Source organism: Lycorma delicatula, chromosome 8, assembly GCF_047948215.1.
Source record: "Lycorma delicatula isolate Av1 chromosome 8, ASM4794821v1, whole genome shotgun sequence".
NCBI lineage: Eukaryota > Metazoa > Arthropoda > Insecta > Hemiptera > Fulgoridae > Lycorma > Lycorma delicatula.
In genome coordinates, this window is record NC_134462.1 from 132,375,088 (window position 1) to 132,392,921 (window position 17,834).

The window sequence follows — 17,834 nt, forward strand, 5'->3', positions numbered from 1 at the left end:
TCAAAAAAATTTAACCTATTACTGAAATTGTAATAAAATAAAAAATCATTGTTTTCTAAGATTAAAAATAGTTTCTTTTTTATTACGCGTGTATATATTTTAAATCTGTACTAGAAATTAAAATGATCAAATTGTTATTTTAATTATAGAAAGTTAAACATCGCACAAATATAATATATATCTATACTATTATGTAAAGAGGAAGAGGGTTTTTGTCTGTTCGAGATAAACAAAAAAAATACTCCACCAATCGCAACCAAATTTTTATTCATGTTTCGTGGATTAACTGAGAAGTGTTAGGTATACTTCATCTGGAAAAATTTCTAAGAACCAATCGATCGACTGCTTTCAAATTTTCAGCTTACATTTGTATTACACCATGGAAGGGGTTTTAAGCCGCAGATCGAGGCCTTCCTTGAAGGTTAAAATATTAAAAATATTTAATATTTCTTCGCCCCCAAGGAGGGTGAAGTTGTGAATTAAAGATATTTATTAAGGAAAAAATAGATTATAATTCATTATTATATTTCTGTCTCCACGGCAGTCATTAGTTATGATTTTTCGTCGTTAAAGGTGAGTGTTACCATAGTTACTATTGTAACTTAGTTTCTTTTTAGGTTTCTATAAAGCATGAATTTTTTTTTGTCTTCAATCATTTGACTGGTTTGATGCAGCTCTCCAAGATTCCCTATCTAGTGCTAGTCGTTTCATTTCAGTATACCCTCTACATCCTACATCCCTAACAATTTGTTTTACATATTCCAAACGTGGCCTGCCTACACAATTTTTACCTTCTACCTGTCCTTCCAATATTAAAGCGACTATTCCAGGATGCCTTAGTATGTGGCTTATAAGTCTGTCTCTTCTTTTAACTATATTTTTCCAAATGCTTCTTTCTTCATCTATTTGCCGCAATACCTCTTCATTTGTCACTTTATCCACCCGTCTGATTTTTAACATTCTCCTATAGCACCGCATTTCAAAAGCTTCTAATCTTTTCTTCTCAGATGCTCCGATCGTCCAAGTTTCACTTCCATATAAAGCGACACTCCAAACATACACTTTCAAAAATCTTTTCCTGACATTTAAATTAATTTTTGATGTAAACAAATTATATTTCTTACTGAAGGCTCGTTTCGCTTGTGCTATTCGGCATTTTATATCGCTCCTGCTTCGTCCATCTTTAGTAATTCTACTTCCCAAATAACAAAATTCTTCTACCTCCATAATCTTTTCTCCTCCTATTTTTACATTCAGTGGTACATCTTTATTATTTCTACTACATTTCATTACTTTTGTTTTGTTGTTTATTTTCACGCGATAGTTCTTGCGTAGGACTTCATCTATGCCGTTCATTGTTTCTTCTAAATCCTTTTTACTCTCGGCTAGAATTACTATATCATCAGCAAATCGTAGCATCTTTATCTTTTCACCTTGAACTGTTATTCCGAATCTAAATTGTTCTTTAACATCAATAACTGCTAGTTCCATGTAAAGATTAAAAAGTAACGGAGATAGGGAACATTCTTGTCGGACTCCCAAAGCATGAATATTGATAAATAATTATTAATCAGTGTGATTCCCACACCATGAGGATCACAATGCGGGAGTCTAGCGGGGTGGAGTCCCCTGAGTAGATGGGAATGGTGACCTAAGCAAGGTCTGCGGATGTACAGGGCGTCAGGTACTCTGGCAGATTGGGAATGGCAAGCGAAGCGAGCTGTTTGGCCTTGGGGTAAAATGAATGTCTCTAGGAGCCCCTGATTGACTCCAGGATTTGTGTGGACTGACTTGAGCCCCGAGGGTTCAGGTTCTGGTTAGACGGGCCGGTATATATAAATATATATCGTTAAAATTAAATAATTACTTTTTTATTTATTTTTGCATTTCTAACAAAAAAAATAATAATTATAATATGTAATTGTAAAATTCTACAATAGTTTATTTAACATTTTAAAATTACAAGCAAAGCATTAAAAAAAATTAAAAAAAGGAGATATTAATTTGGCACCGATACCAAAAGACCTGTTTCATGATTTGTAAGAAGTTAAGAATTTTCAAGCCATAAAAAAATGAAAATTTGTGTAGGAGAAAGCAAAAAAAAATTACAAAAGTGTTGACCTATTTTCCTAACTGTTTCCATGAGATATTTTCTTATGACATATCGATTGTAATTCGTTTGATATTTATATATTTACACATACTGTATACTTGCATCTATTTCAGTACTAACTGTTAAAATTATTTATACACTGTTAATAAGTTAAATAAGTAATTGGTACTGAACTAACTGATCATTAATGAGGGCAATATTCGAATAATCTGTTAAAATAAATATAGATTATTTTCACACTTAATTAAAAGATTATAATTAATTTAATTAAATACAGTGTAAATAAATAAAAATAATTTACTTTTATATTTTCAGTTATTGTTTATAACTGATTTAAAAATTTTCTGTTGCTTCTTTTTAAAATAAAAAATAAATTATAAAAATGAATAAATAATAAACAAGTTTTTATAGATAAAGAAGGTGGTTGTATAAAATAATTTTTAAAAACAAGGTTACTTGGTTTTTGTTATAAAAAAATTAGTAACTTTTTCACCTACATTTGATGTGCAAAATAAGTTCTTACTACGCTTTTTAAATGTCATTAAATTATGGCACATATCATGTAGAAACAAAAATTATACCCTATCTTACAGTCGGAGGCCATTTTTGGTTCCCTCTGAATACTTCTTTGATGTACATATAAATATACATAGAAGATATGCACGTACAGCTTATAGCTGACTTGAAGTCACACATCGTTAAATGTATGTATTATGTGTATTTAGTAATGATAATAATAAACTGCTTGAGTTTTAATGGTTAAATATTTATCCAGTGACCACAATATGCTTTTAGTTTCGGAAACTGTCAAAAGCATCACTCTTTGAATTTGAGCCTTTTTCTTATCTCTCTCTTTACTATCACTGTGCTGTATGGATTTTTAGTTCAGCTTGTAATGTATACTCAAATTATTTTCTTAAATCACCGTAGTGAAATGAATATAGTGTGTGCGCGCGCGTGCACGTGCGTGCGTTTGTGTTCGTGAACACGCACGCGTACACATACACACAACCGTCTGATACATTAAAATAAAATTACATATAATTTTTTTTTTAAATTACCTGTAGTATAATTGAAGTCGTAATAAGTCCAAGCATAAGGGTATAAAATTCATGCTTATGTCCAACCTGGAGTATATATTTTAATTGACTGGCATTTGCTGTTAACAATGCTATATCCAGCATACCCTGAGCGATTGTTTTTTTAGTTGCATATCGGTTGGCATCAAGTGGTTTCTCCTGAAATATAAATTTTAGCAAATGAATTAAAATATCATCTTTCGAGTTATTTTTTTTATTAAAAACTAAAATTTTACTTAATTAAATTTTTTAAATCGCGAATTACACAAGTAGAAGAAGAAAAATGTCCTTTCTATATACATAAAAATGAATGTTTGTCTGTCTGTTATGCCTTCCTAAACCGTTCATCCGATAGCGATGAAACTTTGAGGAATAGTTGGACGCATGCCGGGAAGGTTTCTGAATTAGTTTGGACCCGCTAGGTGGCGCTGGCGTAACCCACCGGGTTGGTCTAGTGGTTAACGCGTCTTCCCAAATCAGCTGATTTGGAAGCCGAGAGTTACAGCGTTCAAGTCCTAGTAAAGCCAGTTATTTTTACACGGATTTGAATACTAGATCGTGGATACCGGTGTTCTTTGGTGGTTGGGTTTCAATTAACCACACATCTCAGGAACGGTCGAACTGAGAATGTACAAGACTACACTTCATTTACACTCATACATATCATCCTCATTCATCCTCTGAAGAATTATCTAAAAAACGGTAGTTACCGGAGGCTAAACAGGAAAAAAAGAAAAAAAGAAAGGTGGCGCTGGCGTAGATATATTTCGAAAAATTGTATTTACGGTCCGATTTGCCTCATATTCAGAATACATGTTACTTATTACATGGAAAGAATTATCTCTGCAAAAAATTGACCCGCTAGATGGCGCTGGGTTCGAGATATTTAGAAAAGTTATATTTATGGACCGATTTGGTTCATATTCAGAATATGAATATTAGTTACGTGAAAAGAAATATTTTTGCAAAAACTATACCCGCTAGGTGAGGCCGGTGTCGAGATATTTACGAAACAAACAAATATACAAACAGGCTTTTTTATTCTATATATATATATATATATATATATATATATATATAAAAGGCATGTTTGTATGTGTGTCCGCTAAAGACCAAAAAACTAATGGACCGATTTACGCGCGGGCAAAAGGGGAAAATGGAAAACGGGGAAAAGGTGGAAAGGTGGAAAGAGAAAAGGGGAAAACGGGAAAGTATAAAAAGGAAACTGGGAGAGGGGTAAGGGAGAAGGGTGAAAGGGAAATGTTGGAAAGGGAAAAGGGGAAGGAGAATAAGTGAAAGGTAAAATTTGTGAAGTTCAGTTTTATAATTTTTTATCAAATTTTCAATTGTGTTCATTTAAACTCTCTCTCTCTCTCTCTCTCTCTCTCTCTATATATATATATATATATATATATATATATATATATATATAGCAATAGCGAAGCATTGCCGGCTAGTGATTTCATAAAAACTGTTTACGCTAAACACGATTTAAAGTTACAAACACGCATACACGAGTATATATATATATATATATATATATATACACATAAACGACTACATACAGTTCTAAAAATGGGAAGAACAATTAATAAAATGTAATGATTTCGATTTGTGTCTTCAATAAAGGAAGATTCCTTCCTTTTTATCATGTAGAGTAGAAAGGAGCATTAAATTCAAAATATGAATAAAGGGGTAAAACTTTCCTGTAGATCAGACCAGGCGGTAAAGGTCCCTAAGCATGCCTCAATTAACATACTAAAAGTCAACAGTCTTACCAGTAAAAATTTACTAAAAATATTTTGAGATATCCGGGTGGATCTAACAAAATCGCCTACTCTATATCGATGTAAACGTGTCGCAGTCCCGTTTTCCAGTTGTAACTAGTTAAATATTGAATTTATCGAACAATTTGTGAAACAAATGATGAAGAACGGAAAATTTTACATAAAAAAACTTGTAGTAACATTTTCATAAAATCATAAATAAACTTGAAAATTAATGGTTACATAAAAAAACAAAAAACTTGTTTTTTATCTTAATTAATATTTTTGAAATTTAAAAAAAATAATGAAATCAAAGGTTAACACTCAATAAAGTGCGTATTTCTGGATGTCTTTACCAAGTTTAAAATTTGTTTTTGTTTACTTTACACAACATTTATTTATATCGCTATTTTCACTTCTTGGTACGCACTGACGCATTTTACAAATTTTTTTTTTTGTCTTCAATCATTTGAGTGGTTTGATGCAGCTCTCCAAGATTCCCTATCTAGTGCTAGTCGTTTCATTTCAGTATACCCTCTACATCCTACATCCATAACAATTTGTTTTACATATTCCAAACGTGGCCACCCTATACAATTTTTTCCTTCTACCTGTCCTTCCAATATTAAAGCGACTATTCCAGGATGCCTTAGTATGTGGCCTATAAATCTGTCTCTTCTTTTAACTATATTTTTCCAAATGCTTCTTTCTTCATCTATTTGCCGCAATACCTCTTCATTTGTCACTTTATCCACCCGTCTGATTTTTAACATTCTCCTATAGCACCGCATTTCAAAAGCTTCTAATCTTTTCTTCTCAGATACTCCGATCGTCCAAGTTTCACTTCCATATAAAGCGACATTCCAAACATATACTTTCGAAAATCTTTTCCTGACATTTAAATTAATTTTTGATGTAAACAAATTATATTTCTTACTGAAGGCTCGTTTCGCTTGTGCTATTCGGCATTTTATATTCCTCCTGCTTCGTCCACCTTTAGTAATTCTACTTCCCAAATAATAAAATTCTTCTACCTCCATAATCTTTTCTCCTCCTCTTTTCACATTCAGCGGTCCATCTTTGTTATTTCTACTACATTTCATTACTTTTGTTTTGTTCTTGTTTATTTTCATGCGATAGTTCTTGCGTAGGACTTCATCTATGCCGTTCATTGTTTCTTCTAAATCCTTTTTACTCTCGGCTAGAATTACTATATCATCAGCAAATCGTAGCATCTTTATCTTTTCACCTTGTACTGTTACTCCGAATCTAAATTGTTCTTTAACATCATTAACAGCTAGTTCCATGTAAAGATTAAAAAGTAACGGAGATAGGGAACATCCTTGTCGGACTCCCTTTCTTATTACGGCTTCTTTCTTATGTTCTTCAATTATTACTGTTGCGGTTCCTGTACATGTTAGCAATTGTTCTTCTATCTCTGTATTTGAACCCTAATTTTTTTTAAAATGCTGAACATTTTATTCCAGTCTACGTTATCGAATGCCTTTTCTAGGTCTATAAACGCCAAGTATGTTGGTTTGTTTTTCTTTAATCTTCCTTCTACTATTAATCTGAGGCCTAAAATTGCTTCCCTTGTCCCTATACTTTTCCTGAAACCAAATTGGTCTTCTCCTAACACTTCTTCCACTCTCCTCTCAATTCTTCTGTATAGAATTCTAGTTAAGATTTTTGATGCACGGCTAGTTAAGCTAATTGTTCTGTATTCTTCACATTTATCTGCCCCTGCTTTCTATGGTATCATGACTATAACACTTTTTTTGAAGTCTGATGGAAATTCCCCTTTTTCATAAATATTACACACCAGTTTGTATAATCTATCAATCGCTTCCTCACCTGCACTGCGCAGTAATTCTACAGGTATTCCTGTAATATTGTAATATTTGTAATATTACATAAAAAAAATAAAATTTACGCAAAACTGATTACATCTAAATGTAAATACTTTTCCCTAACTAATGTTATTATTTAATATTTCATTTCGAAAAATTTTAATAAATTACGATTAGTTTTTTGTACTTAGTTAAAGTCGTCCCAAAATATGTTTTTTGAAATATAATGTTTTTAAAATTACGAATATTTATAAAACTGCAACATATTTTGCTACAAAACCTATTACGCGGTACGTTAAGTACCGTTAAAATATTTTCGCATAGTTGTTTTTCGAATTTTTTCATTTGGTTTTAATTTGCAGGTCTTTCATAAATAAATTTGAGAATACTTCGACCTGACAACATTATACTATAATATGTTATTCCTAAGTGTAGCACGTTGCTTTAGATTTAGCAAAAGTTATTTTTTTAAATATGATTTATCGGTGACATTTTGATTTTTTGCATTATTTATCGTACATCAAAAGTTATAGGTATTTGTTTATCGCGTGCACAGGTTGAAACGGTGCCTGTGGCTAGCTCATATCTCTCCACAGTATATAGAGCGTTACTGTTTATTGCGCTAACTCGTTTATTTTTTATCTGATCGGAATGTGTCCGTAGACATTTTTGTGTAGAATTTTCCGCTCTATATTTTTAACAAGCGTGTTTTTTTTTCTGTAAAATCAATATTGAAGGACCTACAGCCGAAATAGTTTTTTAAAAAATGGTTCTTAGATTTTATTGTTTTATAAACAAATTTCGGAATGGTAGTGATGCTCTCGACTTTTAGTATGTTAATTGAGACGTGATTAGGGACCTTTGCCAACTAGTCTGATCGACAAGTACATTTTGCCTCTATATTTTGTATCTAATGCTCCTATTCTAATAGTAGATGGAGTTATTCTCTTACTATCAGGGTTGATATTTAAAATATTTACGTAATAACTTATTTTTTAAATTAATGTTTGTTTTTTAAAGATTTACACTGATGATGAGAATATTTCTCGAAAATACTACGTGTTTGTAAGAGTTGTTACCAGTGTTTTTGCAAGTATAAGTAAACAACCTCGTTATACGAGAAACACTAATTTTTAAACGAATTACAATATTATCACAGGATATTATTATTCCTTTCCTTGTAAGAGAATCTTTGTTTCAGAGAATAACACTTAACAAAACAAAAAAAAAACATTGAAATCTAAATTAATATTAGTAGTTGTTTCGTTTAATTAATTAATTAATTAATTAAAAAATAATAATCAACCGCGTCGTTATTTATAATCTCTGTTTTTTGTTTTGTTTTTAATACTAAAACAAAGGAATAGCTAAAATTGACATTGGATATATAACCTTGAAAATCTATCAACCTTGTCACTAATCACACTATTACAATAGCAACGTTATAAATCGATACGCCTGAAAATCAACAAAACTAGATGTTAGAAGTTGATGAGTTTCCATTATGCATAAATAATTCATTACATTGAAGATAATAATATCAGTATGAACAGTTTATTCTTCGAATCTCCTAATTAATTATCCTTTGATATACATTTCAAAATCATCTGACATGAAAGCCAACAATTATAATAATTACAATAAAACATACTTCACATAATATACTCTGTTTATTCAGGCCCTCCTTCGGCATTATTAATATGCAATAAGCATTACGATTTATTCAACCGAAAGCAAATTATTGCTCAATAATTATAATTACAATCAACTCTCCTGCGGAGCCATAAGTAAGTTTCCTGACAAAAGCACGTGATAAGAAGATCCTTAAGGAACCCCCAAAATAAATAATACAAATAAATAGTTGCAAGCAAACTTAAAAGTCAAATATGAAATTTCAAGCTCAGTCATAAATCACAGACCATTAATTTCAGCACCACAAAGTCCACAAAATTAACATTAATAACATATAAAAAAGAAAAAGAAAGAGAAGTAACAAGAAATTAGATACGACACCACTAAACTTGACGGTGTTAGATTCCAAACTGTTACGCAGACCCTAAGTCGAGTAAATGTTTCAACCGTCGGACGTCTCTGCTATTATCGAGTAGATTAATTGCAAAGTGGTTTACATGATTCTCAAGCCTCTGCAGGTATTTGACATTGGGGTGTTGTGCAATCTCAACAACTGATGGGATCTCCAGATAATCCTGAATCTCATCATTCCGCGTGAACCACGGAGCTTCGGCAATTACCCTCGCTACTTTGTTCTGAAATTGTCGTATAATTTCCATACTAGTACTAGCCGTTCCCCACAATTCTAAACCGTACGTCCAGATTGGGCGCAGGATAGCCTTGTAAATTAAGATCTTGTTGGGTAACGTTAGGCCTGAGTTCCTCCGTAGCAGCCAATGAAGTTCCTTGAACCTTGCGTTTAGCTGTTTCTTCTCCATCCTCACTTGACGCTTCCAGGTCAAACGCCGAAAACAAATGAACATCGAAAAAATAATATATTTATCACGGAGTTTGTTAGTAAGAGGCGATTTCATTTACACTCATACATATCATCCTTATTCATCCTCTGAAGTATTATCTGAACGGTAATTACCGGAGGCTAAATAGGAAAAAGAAAGAAAGGTAAGAGGCGACGAAGTCAACGAACTACGTTCACAGTTCTCCCTTTTTCCTTTTTAGCCTCCGGGAATTACCGTCAGGTATTATTTCAGAGGATGATATGTATGAGTGTAAATGAAGTGTAGTCTTGTACAGTCTCAGGTCGACCATTTCTGAGATGTGTGGTTAATTGAAACCGAACCACCAAAGAGCACATGTATTCACGATCTAGTATTCAAATCCGTATAAAAGTCTTTACTTGGACTTGAACGCTGAAACGCTCGACTTCCAAATCAGCTGATTTTCGAAGAGGTGTTCACCACTTGACCAACCTGGTTCTAAACATGACCTAACCTAACACTGAAATAAAAATGGGAAAAAGCGTGAAAATATTATATTTCAGTTCTGTTAGATTAGTAGTAAAGAAAACTTTCAAAAAATACCTCGAATTTTGTTCGAGGACTCGAATATGTCATTTTATTCATTTTTTTAATATACTTTAACGAATCGCGCCGCTAGATAGCAGTACTTGACAGTACTAGGTAACGTACAAAAACTTGATAATGTACTTTAAATAATAAATTTTAAAAGAAAATATACTATACATTGTTTTAATAGTAAGTGATGTTGTGTAAATGAAAGTGCTGAAGATGAAACATTTTTTTTTAATTCCCATCACTTCTTTAAAAAAAATAATAAAAGTATTAGTTTACAAGAGATTATACTAACTAGTTTTATTAAAAAAGGAATAAATAAAACAGAAATAAATTCGATTGCTAAAATCGAATATAACGATAAAAATCGAAGGTTACACTTGTAAATAAGTGCAGTATTACATCACGGATTTTCGATTTGTAAAGGTACTAGTTTTATTAAAAAAGGGAAAATGTAATATGAAGTGAATGATATGACTATCAAGAAAATAGAAATTGGCTGTGAAATTCAATTTGTTTATTCTAAGGCAATAAATTTTAATAATAAATCCACAAGATAGGAATTAGTAATTCATTAAAAAAAAAATAAAAGAATAATATAACAAAACGCAGTAATATAAAAAAAAATTACAATAAAAGTGTAAACCGTACGGTAAGAATCTCGCAGATATCATTTGCCTCTGCCGACCTCCGTGGCGCGAGTGGTATTGTCTCGGCCTTTCATCCGGAGGTCCCGGGTTCGAATCCCGGTCAGGCATGGCGTTTTCACACAGGTTACAAATCATTCATCTCATCCTCTGAAGTAATATCTAAAGATGATCTCGGAGGTTAAATAAACAAAAAAAAAGAAGATATCATTTCTTCCAATACAAGTCAGAGTAGGTGATATGATAATCCTCACGTGTAGATATCTAGGCGTGTGGTTGCAAACCATAAGGCTATATAAGAAGAGTCGAGGGTGGAAGCTCGTATTGAGAGGTCCTGTTGTATCTAGCTCTGCGTTTATTAGCTTTTTGGATTGGTTTTTTGGTGAATTTTAACGGATACATACTGAGGAATTCTTGGCATAAGGCTACCGGATAAATCTTTAAAGTTTCGAGGTTTTTTCGGATGACGGATTGTATTGTTTTTAGTTTTTTAGTGACAGTGTTATTTCTCCATATAAGACAATGCTTAACCTGTAGATTAGTTGAGTGAATATTTTCTAAGTCGGCTATATTAGTAACAACTGAGCCGAATATTTACGTCGTGGCAAGAAATGACTGGCGTACGGACGATTCGGAGGATGTAGCCATACACAATGCCCCATCTGATAACTGCCCCATCGAGGACAAGGGATAATAGCTGTGGAGTTGGCGGAAGCCGTCGTAATAGGGACGTATATTAGCCCAAACTGTTATGTGTACGTTTGAGAGATACATAGGACGTTTACAAGATGTAATCAATAGAACACGAAAAAATATCATAGTAACAGGTGATATAAACTGCAAGGCGGTTACGGCAGGCAGCTCATATAGAAATCGGCGAGGTGAGATAGTTGCGGACCTGACAACCTGAGCTGTACTGCTTAAACGACTCAACGCCGACCTTCGAAGCAAGGGGCCATTCATCCGTATTGAACCTGACAATATTGGACAACAGGTGGCACTATAATCACTGTAACTGGAAGGTCCTAGAAGGTGAGACAGCCAGCGATCACCGTACAACGCTCCTCCAGATAAACGATCAGCATAGTGGCCTATGCTGACGATTCGGCCGTCTTGGTCAGCAGTAAGACGGAGGGTGACTTGAAGATGGGTGGCAACGCAGGTTTAGTTAGTATAAGTTGGCTGAATGAGCACGGACTAGAACTGTCACCGAATAAATACGAGTTCACAACGTTAACCGGCAGAAGAAAGTTAGGTCGCATTGATCTAGAGGGGGAGACCACCCGCTCCAGAACAAAGCAAGTATAAAATACCTAGGGGTAAAGATTGATAGAACACGCAAATTTAGCCAGCATGTGGTTAATGCTGTGACACGGCAGACAGGACCAGTAAGGCCCTTAAAATACTGATGACGTCGCATGCAGAGCTGCTCACGCTTCTAAACGAAGACTAATAATGTCGGCGGTAACGTCTGCGATGTTGTATATCTCCCCGATTTGGAGCTCTGCCGTGAAATGAAACGCAACCTAAGTAAAATACAGAGTGTCCACTTGCGCACGCTGTTGAGTATAATTGTAGGTTACAGGACTGTCTGTTACGAGTCAGCATACGTGCTGGCTGCAGTTCCTCCGTTAGATTTACAGATTGAGGAAAGAAATAATAGGTACGGAGACATGAATAGATCAGACGCGGAACGTAGAAAGATCAATATTTGGAGTGAAAGATGGGCAACGGGTGACAGATCGTTGTGGAATAAATGTCTCAAATCAGATCTAGAGGCGCGGATCAAACGTGGCTCTGGTGAGGTGAATTATCAACTATCTCAGATGTTTACAGGTGCCTTTAAATATTATTTGCATAGAGTAGGCAGGCGCGATTCTCCCTGTTGTATATATTGCAGCAGGGATGATACGATAGAACATACCATCTTTGAATGTAACGAGTGGGAAGAGTTGCGAAAACAGGTTGGTATAAAGGGACTAAGACCACCTGAACTGGTGTCACATATCTTATTATCTGTAAATAATTGGAGGGCATTTGACAAAATTCCGGCTTTAGTTCTGTGCACAAAGGACGAAGAGGCTCACAGACGTGGTTGTTAGTGCTAGATTAGGGAAAAGCGGACAGTCCCAGTCGTGAGGGTCGGAATGCGAGGTGTGACAGTTCCAATGAACGGCTGGGGACTTCTGGGGAATTAAAAAATAAAATAAAACAAAAGACCGAGTCCTGGCCACAGGGTGGGGATTCGGGGGCGACATAATCAAGCCTGGCTCTCCTCTCCCCTGTGATTAGAGGCAAGAGGCACAAATAAAAATAATAATCCGGGGGCTGATCTGCCATGCCGGACGTATTACTGGTAGGTGGGGAGGCCCCCTTAGAGTTAAAGGACGCCTCCCTGGGCTGAGCTTTACTTAATTGTATGTCCGGCCCAGGGGAGTAGGGGGGAAAAAGGCTATATACGGAGCACTTGAACAGGGTTAACGCAGCGAGCCGACGCTATGATTGGTAAGTTGAGCAGACTGATGATCAGTCACAGGGGTCCATGTTCATCGAAAAGGAAACTGATTTTGTCAGTTGCAATGACAATTATTTTATACGCGGTCCCGGCGTGGGTCGAGACCTTTGATAATTGGTTTGCATGGTATTTCTTCCGCCACCACCCTATTCGGTCGCCCTAAAGCATAAGACCGAATGTCTGTGCCGCAAACGGCTACTGAGCCTCGAAACAGTTTAGCGAATAGTGTTCTAAATAGCTCCTAGAACTAACCTAAAAGCATGAGCGGAATAAACGTGGTGCCATACACCACTTGCTTGCATGTCTCACCGCCCATTTGTCATATATCAATAAAATGTGTAGACGCACCCCGTTAACTACTAATATATATATGACTATAAATAATTAAATTTATCTCGTCAAAGACAGCAATTCGCTGCCACATCTAGGCCGCTGAATGCCAGCAAGTACCTATCCACAATTAAAGCGCTTGGAGTCTTAATCTGGCTGTAGCCAGCCATATCTCTCGGTCAGCTTCCTACAGCGCCATGGTAGAAGTCTTTTCCCTTAGATAAACTACTGATGTCGGTTGAACAAAGCAACTACATCAAGGAACTCCCACACGATCCGACAATGCGACTCTCGCCACACTGACTCGCCGCTTGTGAGTGGCCAATTTTCCCCTTGACCTCAAACCTCCAGGGTGGTCTGAGGTTTGACCCCCTCCAAGAGCTGGGCAGTTGAATATCATGTGTTCGTTCGACTGAACCTCCTCGCAGACGCACAGCCTATCAGCTATCAGGCAGAACCGAAACAAATATTGGTTTAAATTTTGTTGATGTTTGGATACGTTTGGAGAGCACTCGGGCGAAATTTCGACATATTGAGGGTGACCTTGCTCTACGGTTTCATCCCTAGACCTTTTAAGTTGAAAATTTAGTGTCATCAATATCCTATACACATCTGATTAATTTTGATTAAAATCGGTCCAGTATTTCTTAATATATGTCATTTAGAGGCCAACACTGAAGACACGTACGTAGGAACATTAACATCCGGAAAATTTCCATCTGTTTTTTTGGATTTCTTAGGTGTCAAAACGTCAAGATCCGGTGGAAACCGCATATGCTTAAATTTGATCGATTACAATACTTTCCCTAGTAGAGCTATAACTCTGCTATAGTGGTATCTAGACGGGAAAATAAAAATAACAATATCCATTTCTACTAAACTAGACAACAGAACTATTTTCGTAAAACTCAGTTCAGCACTTTTTCTTACGTGAAACTGTCTTATTATGCTTTCCCTTGTTAATAAATTATTTAAAAAGTGCTCCAACTAATTTATTTAAAATACAATTAAAATATTTTCTTTTAACGAAACAATATATGTTGAATTTTTAAATAATTACTAACTAAAAAATTTAAATAAAAATCCTTGAATTTTTACATCCCATTTAACGTATACGAGTATAAATTTTGTTCAAATATTTTTCATTAAAGCCTTCTTAATTGTGAATTATTATAGTTATTTTTTAATATTTATTGCATTTATATATTTAACTTAATATTTTTTCATGCGTTTGTACTTTAAATAATTAATATGAACTTTAATCACATATATTTTTTTTTCTCTTGATGATATCGTCATATAAGCAAGAAGCTTGTGAGTGGAATATGAAAAATGCCATAACTGACCGGGATTCGAACCCGGGATTTCCGGATGAAAAGCCGAGAAGCTACCATTCCACCAAAGAGATGGCTTATTTATATTTTTCTTTAATCTTACAAATAATTGTATATCCTGTAATGCTGCTTTCATCATGATTTCGCTAAATTCATCCAGGTATAAGTAATTCGTTTTTTTACGGAGTAGGATGTCTATATTCCTAATGTAAGCTGTTAAGACTCAAAAAGGCCTTAACCTCGAAAAAATTCAGTACAGCAAAGAAATTATTACAATCGGTTCGAAAAGTATGTAGAATAAAAGTGTGCCCCAGCGGACACGAGCGAATAACTATTAAATTTATTTATTAATGAATTAACGAAAACATTTAGTTTTTGTCAGTAGCGGCTTTATTTTTAATTGCATGTAAAAATAAAAAGCGTTAATAAACTGAGGAAATTTTACACTAAGCACCAAAATCGCGCTATGGTAGAAAAGCTTGGAAATCGGGTACCTTCTCGTATAAAGTAAGACTAAAATTAAGAAATCCATAATTTCTTAATTTTGCTCGTAGAAAAAAGTGTTCAGAAGTTTTTTTATTAAAAATTTCCTTAGTTTTCCGTTGATGGTATTTTCTTCTTCATAAGATTAAAAGTAAAAAAAAAAAATTAACGAAAAACTAGATATTTTTTTAAAAACCTCGTTTTTTTCTTTCCGCAAACAGCAAAAAATTTGCAAAATTTTGAAAAATCAATCAAATCTAAGGTTTTACATAAATCTACAAAGTTGCATAAAATATCTGTTTTCATTAATTTTTTATAACAATCTGTTTATAGCATCATTTTCATGTATTTACGAAGTATATTAATATTTGCTTCCTAAAACTCATTGAAAAATTAAAGTTTTTGAAAACCATCTCTTTCATCTTAAAGTACATGTTTTACTTTACAAATAACAATTAAAATATTTTTATATTTGAGAAAACAGAATTAATAATGATCGGTTTTGATCGTTAGCCAAGGTTCCAAAACACACTTTTTCTAAAAAATGCAATTTTCAAATATCGATAAATAACTAAATAAATATACAGATATCCTTTACGGAATGAGCAGGTAATAAGCTCAAAAACAGAACGTTATATTAACTTTTTCACTTTTTGCAATTTGTTAATTGTTATAGGCAGTTTATCAAAAACTTGCAGATTTTCACAGTAGATCCGGATAAAGGAACGATCAGAAATTAAAAATACTTCGAAAATTTAATTAGTTTATAGCCTTGGGTCTTATATATCCGTACCTTTTTGAATTTTTTAATATCTCTAGATGGTACACCAATATATAATACGAAAGGTAAAGTCGATATTTGGGTGGAATATATTGAAGAGTTATACGGAGGAAATGAATTAGAAAACGGTGTTATAGAGGAAGAAGAGGAAGTTGAGGGGGATGAAATGGGAGAAACAATACTGAGATCTGAATTTAAGAGAGCATTAAAAGATTTAAATGGCAGAAAGGCTCCTGGAATAGACGGAATACCTGTAGAATTACTGCGCAGTGCAGGTGAGGAAGCGATTGATAGATTATACAAACTGGTGTGTAATATTTATGAAAAAGGGGAATTTCCGTCAGACTTCAAAAAAGTGTTATAGTAATGATACCAAAGAAAGCAGGGGCAGAAAAATGTGAAGAATACAGAACAATTAGTTTAACTAGTTATGCATCAAAAATCTTAACTAGAATTTTATACAGAAGAATTGAGAGGAGAGTGGAAGAAGTGTTAGGAGAAGACCAATTTGGTTTCAGGAAAAGTATAGGGACAAGGGAAGCAATTTTAGGCCTCAGATTAATAGTAGAAGGAAGATTAAAGAAAAACAAACCAACATACGTGGCGTTTATAGACCTAGAAAAGGCATTCGATAACGTAGACTGGAATAAAATGTTCAGCATTTTAAAAAAATTAGGGTTCAAATACAGAGATAGAAGAACAATCGCTAACATGTACAGGAACCAAACAGCAACAATAAAAATTGAAGAACATAAGAAAGGAGCCCTAATAAGAAAGGGAGTCCGACAAGGATGTTCCCTATCTCCGTTACTTTTTAATCTTTACATGGAACTAGCAGTTAATGATGTTAAAGAACAATTTAGATTCGGAGTAACAGTACAAGGTGAAAAGATAAAGATGCTACGATTTGCTGATGATATAGTAATTCTAGCCGAGAATAAAAAGGATTTAGAAGAAACAATGAACGGCATAGATGAAGTCCTACGCAAGAACTATCGCGTGAAAATAAACAAGAACAAAACAAAAGTAATGAAATGTAGTAGAAATAACAAAGATGGACCGAGAATGTGAAAATAGGAGGAGAAAAGATTATGGAGGTAGAAGAATTTTGTTATTTGGGAAGTAGAATTACTAAAGATGGACGAAGCAGGAGCGATATAAAATGCCGAATAGAACAAGCTAAACGAGCCTTCAGTAAGAAATATAAGTTGTTTACATCAAAAATTAATTTAAATGTCAGGAAAAGATTTTTGAAAGTGTATGTTTGGAGTGTCGCTTTATATGGAAGTGAAACTTGGACAATCGGAGTATCTGAGAAGAAAAGGTTAGAAGCTTTTGAAATGTGGTGCTATAGGAGAATGTTAAAAATCAGATGGGTGGATAAAGTGACAAATGAAGACGTATTGCGGCAAATAGATGAAGAAAGAAGCATTTGGAAAAATATAGTTAAAAGAAGAGACAGACTTATAGGCCATATACTAAGGCATCTTGGAATAGTCGCTTTAATATTGGAAGGACAGGTAGAAGGAAAAAATTGTGTAGGCAGGCCACGTTTGGAGTATGTAAAACAAATTGTTGGGGATGTAGGATGTAGAGGGTATACTGAAATGAAACGACTAGCCCTAGATAGGGAATCTTGGAGAGCTGCATCAAACCAGTCAAATGACTGAAGACCAAAAAAAAAAAATATATCTCTAATAGGAACAAAGTGATGGAAGTTTATTTATTGCGCCCCTCGTGTTACGCTACCTATGTATGATAGTTATAGTGTGATTTAGGTTCTTATAGTAAAATTCGCTAGCGCCGTTAGTTTCGTTTGTAGAAAAAAGTACGTTATTGGCGAAAAACTAAACTTTTTTATTATTTTTTAATAAACAAATTAAATAGTTATT

General features: G+C 34.1%; 1 protein-coding gene across 3 annotated transcripts in view; it reads right to left on the bottom strand.

Annotated features, from left to right (window-relative positions):
* The window catches only part of NijC (Ninjurin C), a 71,347-nt gene that overhangs the window by 36,575 nt on the left and 16,938 nt on the right, over nt 1–17,834 (bottom strand). For all 3 annotated transcript variants that reach the window (XM_075372792.1, XM_075372789.1, XM_075372791.1), the window contains exon 2: nt 3,175–3,351. In XM_075372792.1, the coding sequence (XP_075228907.1) occupies nt 3,175–3,351 (177 nt within the window). The remainder of the gene's footprint in view (nt 1–3,174; nt 3,352–17,834) is intronic.